The sequence below is a fragment of the Nothoprocta perdicaria genome, unplaced genomic scaffold (assembly GCF_003342845.1).
Source record: "Nothoprocta perdicaria isolate Ctin4 unplaced genomic scaffold, notPer1 scaffold_18, whole genome shotgun sequence".
NCBI classification, from domain to species: Eukaryota; Metazoa; Chordata; class Aves; order Tinamiformes; family Tinamidae; genus Nothoprocta; species Nothoprocta perdicaria.
Window position 1 is genome coordinate 1114549 of NW_020454982.1, and position 8030 is coordinate 1122578.

The 8030-nt window shown below is 46.7% G+C and overlaps 1 protein-coding gene across 1 annotated transcript in view; it reads right to left on the reverse strand.

Annotated features, from left to right (window-relative positions):
* Positions 1 to 392, reverse strand: part of LOC112944979 (protein BEAN1-like) — a 22224-nt gene extending 21832 nt beyond the window's left edge. The window contains exon 1 of the mRNA XM_026036491.1: positions 290 to 392. Coding sequence (XP_025892276.1) covers positions 290 to 392 — 103 coding nt within the window. The remainder of the gene's footprint in view (positions 1 to 289) is intronic.
* Between the last annotated feature and the right edge of the window lie 7638 nt (positions 393 to 8030).

Below are 8030 nucleotides of genomic sequence, written 5' to 3' on the forward strand. Positions count from 1 at the left end.
CGGCTGCGGCTGCCGCCGGGATGGGGAGCGGCCGGGATAGGGAGCCGTGCGGACCGGGAGCCGCCCGGGTAATGGCTCCTGCCAGGGCTGAGCGGGGGAAGCCGGCGCTGCCGGGGATCTCGGCCCCGCTCCCGGCTAAAGCCGCCCCGAGAGAGGCCCCCTCACCGGCGGAGGCTGGAGGAGCCTCCCTGTGGAGCTGAGACCACGGCGGGAGAGGGGAAGCGGGGCCGCCACGGGCACCGCATGAACCTTCATCACCGCTCGTGTCTGTCTCCCACAAATTGGGTGCCTGGCTGCTTAGGTTCCGAGCGCCAGGACCGCGGCCCTTCTGCCTCGTCCGCGCCGTGCTCGCGCTGCCCCGGGTAGCGGCAGCATTGCTGGATCACCAGCATGTCCGGCCTGTCTGCCGCTCCTGCCCGCGAGCGCGGGGAGCGGCTGGCGCCCCAGGATGTGGCCGGGAGCGCGGGGCCCTCCGCCACCCGGCACATCCTGGAGCGGCTGCCCGGTCACCTCGGACGAGTGCAGTGCCCTTTTCACAGCACCCATGGACTCCATTCAGCTTGGAGACTCCCAGGTCTCCCTTGCTGTAAAGTTTCTTGCTGACATTGATAACATTGTTTATTTCTTTTTGATTTTCCCCCTTCCCTGCTGTCCGATGGAAACTGTATGGGTTCATGCTGTCATCTTAATGATATCTTTCCCAAATAGCATGCCTCACATTTAGCCATAGTATCAGTATCAACCTTTTTCTGGATAGAATAAAAGTCTCGTCATGCATGTCTGCATTTAGACGGTTAAATAAGATGGCAAACTGTTGAAAACATAGAGGACTCGGTAAGTGACATTGAATTGAGGGCCAAGAGCCTGGTGTTTGGCCCTGGCACAGGCTGCCCAGGGAGGCTGGGGAGTCTCCTTCTCTAGGGATCTTCCAAACCCATCCGGATGCGACCGGGTGCACCGTGTTCTGGGTGTCCCTGCTGGAGCAGGGAGTTGGACTGGATCATCTCTAGGGGTCCCTTCCAACCTCAGCCCTTCCGTGATTCTGTCTTTTCAATGCTGTCTTTAAAGCAGAGGTGCCGGGAAGCAGTGGAATGAGTTACGTTTCTGAGGTCTCTTGTAAAAGGAATTCCTAAAGGGTTAGGATCAATGGTTCGTTTTTCAAACACATTTCTTTATTTGAAGTTCTCTAAATCACATTTCTAAGAAATCCTAGGTAAAAATGTCTTTCAGCTTTCAGGTTAGCAATTTTCAAACGGTGGATTTGAATATAATTAAATGAAATTAATTCCCAGAAAGATACTAAGGTCTTACTGAGTTTTAACACATATTGTAGAATTATTAACAGAAAGAAATTTTTCCGTGCCAGAAGTTATTTTAACGCAAAGGATGGAAGTTTAACTATATGGTATATAGATAATGTGTAACATTTATTCAACTAGAATTTGAGGACAAGTAAATTTATTTTGAAAAATATTTTGTAAGATTTAAATCAAGCAATTTAGCTCTTTAGGCATAAAATTTGTCAAGAGAAAAGATCATATTGAATTATTAATAAAGATGAAACGTATCCATCAAAATTATTTTACACTAGCGCCACAGCCCAAAGGCAGAAATCTTCCCTCACATTTCTATAGAGAAATGACATCTAGAATGAAGAGGCTTTTGGTCTGTGTGGGTAGCTGCTGTGCCAGGGGGGTGTTCCGGGGAATTCGGTGTTAGGCCCAGGTCCTTGGGGGCTCTTTTACTGGTTTGTAAATTGAACAAATACCTTTCGCTGTGGAGCAAACATTGCTTGTAGGTTGTGGAATGGGGCCGGGTTCAGTTTCTTACTTGGTTACCTGCCTGCAGGCTTTTGGGGAGGATGGTCACTCATGCTGGCATCACCTTCTGTAAATACATTTTTTTAAAAATGTGTTTACACAGTAGGAAATAAAAACTTAGTTAAAAGCTTATGACATTTCCCCTATCTCTGTCTGCTTTCAGTCTTCCTGATGCCAGTGGATTTAATGTTTAACATAGTAAAGGGAAAGCATGATCTCAGTGTCCTTTTCCTCTCATTCTCTGACTCCTTAATTACATTTACAGTTAATTATACAATGAATTTTGTATTGACCTTTCGGGGACCTTAAAGCAGCTGTCAGTGAACGCAGAATCTCCGTGTTTGTTTCCATTAGCCATTATATGAATTTATCACAAATTCTTTTAGAGCTAAGAGTGACCTATAGATGATTAACAAGTAACAGCCCATACATGTATGTATGTATATGTTATCTGAGTATGTGTGTACGTGTAGGTTCACTCTTTAACGTAGGTGTCCTGTTCTCTGCTAAAAATCCTGCATTTAGATCAGATCCCCTTGGAGCTTAACCAAGCGTGACGCTTGTTTCTCAGGTTGAGGTGTCTCTGTTCCCATGGCGGGGACCTAATTTGAGAGCCGGTTTCCCAGATACGGAGAGGAATGGGTAGAATCCAGGCAGAATCCGGGCAGATCCCGCCTGGGCGCAGGGCTGAGGTTGTGAACGTCGTGTGGCCTGGGCAGTGAAATGAAGGAACGTCAGTGCTGCCCACTAGGCTCTTAACCACCTCCAAGCCTGCTAGTCAGCCTAACTTTGGGGTTTGTGACTTATTTCTCGTTTTCTACAGCTGGACACTATAATGAAGCCATTGTCTTATATTACCAGTAATATTTTTAATAGTTGTTCCCTAGAGAGCTTTTGGGAGGAAGGCATGTCCTGCAGGAGCCTTGTGTAGGTGAGCTCCTGAGTCTAACCATATGTCTGCTAATGCAAGGCAAAATATGTACTGGGGAGAAAAAGCTGGGCTGGGAGGAAAAGGAGGCATGTATGTGATCCGAGATTGTGTTCTTTCTTCCTGGAAACTGTTTTGTGCTGGCAGGGAATATTTAGTGCAAACTCAGTAATTCATCGTCTTTTGTGTTTTACCAATGAATATGCAAACCAGTATCTCTCCAGTTCATTATCCACTTCTTTAGGAAGTATGCATGAATCTGTAGGATTTCTGGAAGATGGTGAATACTTATAAATATTCAACAGTGCTAAATGCCTTACTGTAACCGTGTGTGTTCTCGTAATCCTAAGGAAATTGTAGATGCTGATGAGATCCAAATGCTTGAGGACATACCCTCAAAATTGTGAAACCCTCTGCAGCTTCATCCTGGTTACACTCTGATTGTGCATGCAAAAATGTGCGGAAAAGTTGACCCTGGAATCTCTGCTCAGGCTTCTGTGAGGCCTCTTTCTGGTAGGAATTGCTACGAGAAGCAGAAACTAAGGCCTCAAAGGGCCGTCTTGGGTGAGCTTGCAAATGCTGCCAGGCTTTATGTGGAACTGACTCCAAACCAAAATGATCTGCTACCTGCAGGGCTTTCGCTCCGTGTTCTGGCGGATCGGCACCGCGGATATTGTTTTTCACCTGCTGTGGATGGTTTAAACAAGGATGTAACATTTCCTTAATAGGACTGGCCTGTGGAAAGAAACACACAGCAGGATAAGCAAACTACAAATTCATTTCAAACCTCAACAGCAGAAAGGTTCAGTTGCTGCAAAAGAGGAGCACAGAGATAAATGATTCGAAGAAGTGGGAATCCAGGGCAGCTAAGTGGCTTATGCAATTCATTTGTGGAGAAGCGTAAGGCAAGCTTAGGGACAAAAGGAATAGTGCAAAGGAAAGAAAAAGAAATATACCCTGAGCATTACAAAGTATAAAACGATTTTGCTGGGATTTAAGAGCAGATAAAACTTTGTCTCTGACAGCTTGGGCATGGTGCTTAATACAGTGGAAGGAGCAAACAGGAGCCTGGCAGGAGCAAGTGAAAAGGTGTCAGAAAAGCTGGGTGAGCCGGGGGGCTACAGCTCGCGAAAGGCTGGCGAGAGAGACCCCGTCTGACAGGAACGGCCCCTGTTTCCAGTGAGCCTTTGTGTGGCCTTTAGACAAGACCAGGTATCCCCAAAGCTGAGGATGAAACGATGAAGAAGCAGCTGCAGGGTGAAGGAGAGCAGAAGCCAGGGAAACTCACCTCCTGTGGCAGGAAGGAAATCCCATTGGATTGCAGTGGAAGGGAAGGAAGCCCCAGGCTGAGTTAGTGACTTGCAGCCCCCAAGGCAAGGGCAGCTTGGTGCCCTTTGGCTTGGCGTGTGCTGCCTTCTGCTCTGGGGCCACTACAACACCCCGTAAATGAGGCCTGACAGCCAGGTTTAAATAAATAAATATGTAAACAGGGGCCAGGCTTTTGAAGCTGGAGACTGCGCTGAGGCTTGTTCATTCTGGGGAAGCTGTGTGGCTGATGCCACCCAAATTGTTGCTTTTCCAGGGTAGTCTTTGATGTTTTATGTGCAATAAATTCATTTGCATGTCAGTGCTTTATGCAATATCTGTAAATGGGCAAAATGCAGACAACAGATTTTACTTAGTACAAAAGTGAGAGGCAAGATGAAAATTAAATAGCTGTTAAACCTTTCCTTTGGAAAAGTATGTGTGTGTATAAATGTATATACACACACCTGTGTGTGTATTTGCTTATAAAATAGTTGCATTCACCGGTACCAGGTTTTTGCAGATTTGTCATAGCACAGTCTACCATGAGAAAAACCGGTTATAAATTCCCAAGGTTTAAGAAGTAAAGAGAACATGTAGATTTTGAACTTCATGATTTTTTAGCTGTTGTGATGAGGAAAATGCATTGCTTTCCTTGTAAATGCAATGAACATTAAAACAGAGGGAGAATAAATAAGGAGACTGCCGTGCCGGTTTATCTAGGAGGCTTCCTGAGCAGGACCATGCTCTGCTGGAAGACTTGCTTCCACTCTGCACTGAAATGTCATATTAAAGAGAGAAAGATATTTCCATGATAACAGTCTCAGAAAAGAGCATCACCGCTTCCCTCCTGCCTTTTGTCGATTTGCAGTTATTTTGGCAACATGCTATGGAATCTGTGTTTTCAGAAGCCAGTGCCAGCTGACACGCATGTGCATGGAGAACACTGCTGTGAAGTTCAGTGATGGGTCTTGGCATGTAAATTAGAAGATCTGTGTGAATACAGAGACTGTCTGGGAAAGAAGAAAGGGAGGAATCCCGCCTTTCCCTCCGGAGTGGGAGCCCAGTGAGAGTTGTGTGTGTCGGTGGTTGCTGCTCATGGGTGTGAGTACTTACGGCTTCTCTGAAGTCTTGAGTACTATATAGCATGATGACTATGAAACTGCAGAACTTATTCTGAAAAAAACCCCATATATTCCATTAAAAAAAACACTAGGGGAATGCATTATTTAGCACATCACTTCATGATGGTGTTTAGTCTGAAGCCAAATATAGCTTCAGTTGTAATTATATGTGTGCTTTACCAGTGGGGCCGCCTAAATGGATCTCAAAGCTTTGCTGAGGACAGTGTTTAATATTAGACTGCTTTTCTATTACTTTCAAAATCACTTTGTTTCTAACAACGTGAACTGACAGCAGAATGAAAATATGTCCCACCCACTTAGGGTATTTTGCTCTTTCATTTCCCTTTAGTTGCCCCTTGATTAGCAACGTGCCTTGTGAGGCCCTTGATATAGCTGTTGTATTAAACAGGAACCAACATCCAAGTGCATTTAAGCTATTGCAGCTGTGAGCCTGTGGGGCAGGAGTGCGAGGATGGAAGCAGGTGAAGAAGAGCAGGGCTTAGTGCTGCTGGTAAGATAGTCATTTATAGAGTAAATGAGCAGCCACACTCAAGTGGCTGTTAGGAAGGCTGGACGGGACCTTGGGCCTCCCTAGAAGGTCTTGTAATGTGCATGGATGAGGTGAGATGAGAAATACAGGGAGCTGAGCATGTTGGTACTCCTATTTTATGTGCGCTTGCAGGTGAAATTAGGAGCTTCCATGAGTTGCATAATGTCTACCTGTACTTGTGGTATGTAATACTCCAAATTTTATTGAGTGAAGACGGCCTAGTGATGTTAATTCAGTCACAAAATCTTATCAGTGGTGTGTGAGAGCACTGTGTGGACAGGCAAAGGTTTGACAGGAAAATGGATTTGGGGTCTTGTTTGGAGAAACTGAGATGAAAGGCCAGGGAGTTCGCCCTGTTCCGCTCCTTCCTCCCCCTGCTTCTGTATCAATATCTGCTGGGCATGTAGTTTTCTCAGGCTGCTTTATTCCCTTGCAGGAATGAACTGCCTACGTGCCGTGTAACTGCACGGCTGGGGCTCGGGAAGAACCCCTCGGGTCCCTCATGTAAAATGAGCTGGATAGCAAAGATGTGCTGATTTTAGGTTGAGTGGAGTTCCCCTAAGCTGAATCTGAAAGTCTTAAGTAGTCGTAAATAGCAGAAAAATGGCAATTGTGCTGTCTGGAGATAGAACAACTGAGAAGTGGAGTAGCAAAAAAAAAAAAAGCAAAACAAAACAAAAAAACAGCTATTAAAATGGGTGCATTAGAAGGAATAAGATCAACTGCTATAATGTTTCCTGTGCAGCAGGCGTACTTAGTTGCTCTTGCAGATTAAGCTCTTCCCATTACAGCAAAACACTATTGAAAGGGCTGAATAGCTTGCCTAGCGGAGCAGCGTATAATAATATCAGTGTAATTAAACTTCCACTAGCATTTCTATGATAAACATATCTGCAGGGTCATATAACAGCTTTCAAATATTTTTATTCTGAGCCTGCAGTATATGCTATACCATGATTTGCCTTTCATCCAAAGACTACAGTGTGAAACTGCTTGTACTGGTAGAGCTTAGAGCAAAATACATCTTCCAGTGTCCTTTGGACTACAGTGAGTCCTTGCAGGCTGCCCTGGCGGTTTGGAAAGGGGAGCTGAATATGTGGGGACAGTGAAATCACAGAGGTCGTGTGCAATAAGAGCCTTATCCCTGCATGATTAAGTAGTTAATGCTCAGAAGAAGGCAGGGAAATCGCAGTGGGCTGACAGGCACCGTCTGATTCCCATTTCATCTCTCCTGCCTGAGGGAGGATGAATTTGATGACAGCCCCTTTCTGTCCAAGGGCAGCACTAAAAATCTCTTGGGGTTAAGAGGATTGACCTGCCACTGTACGTGCATCTGCACATGTGGGTGGGCAGATGTTGCTCTCTGCATTCCCCTCCTTCATCTCAGAAGGCATGTGCAGAAGGTTGCTAATTCATAGATGTGGCAAGAAAGAAACTCGATAAACTTCGATTTTTGCACGCTCTGAGTGCTTGAAGTGACTCAGTCCTCCTCTTTATGAAGGAAGAACAAATAAAAAAATTCCTGTATGAGTTTTCTTTCTTTTTTCCCCCCTCTGAATCTACAAAAAGCAGTAAGAAATAGCCCACATGGTACTGCAGTTTGTTTGGAAGCGATATACGTGACAACAGATGCACGAGAGCAATGCTTGTGGCGCATGCCTGTGTCTGCTTGCCAAGGACTTGCGGCAACGTAAAAACACCCTCACATTGCATCAAAATCCCAGAAACTCGGTTACGATGGGGATTGGAGCATCCGTGAGTGTGGAGTGGAGCGGCGGCTGCGGCGCACGCTGCCATCGAGTGCCACCGCGCGTCCGCGCGCGGCCACGGCAGAGCCCCGCGCTCCCTGCCACGGCAGCCACCGCGCCGTTCTGCCTGCACCGCTTCCGTGCGTGCACCCTGGAGCGCGTGTGCTGCAGCGGGGGTGTCAGAGGCGACTTCTCAGGCCCTTGGGGTTTTTATTTTAGGTTTTTTTTCAGCTTTACTCTTTAAATGGGATGGAGGGAAACATAGAAAGTTGCTCAGAAAGAGCATTTGGAGATTTGGGATTTGGACGCACTGTGTTACGGGTTCCCTGTACATGCCCCGTCACACAGAAGTGTTTGGAAATGTCCCTCTTGTGCCCATGGGCAGGTCTGCAGGGGTGTTTTGGGCAGGCTCCGTGACGCCTGGACTTGGCCGTCCCTCCGCGAGGGTTGGTTTGTGCCGGGGTGACAGGACTGCAGAGCTTTGCGTGGCCCGGCCGCGGGGCTGACCAGGACCAGTGTGGTGGCAAGGCCGGGCGTGAGCCAAAGGAAACGCCG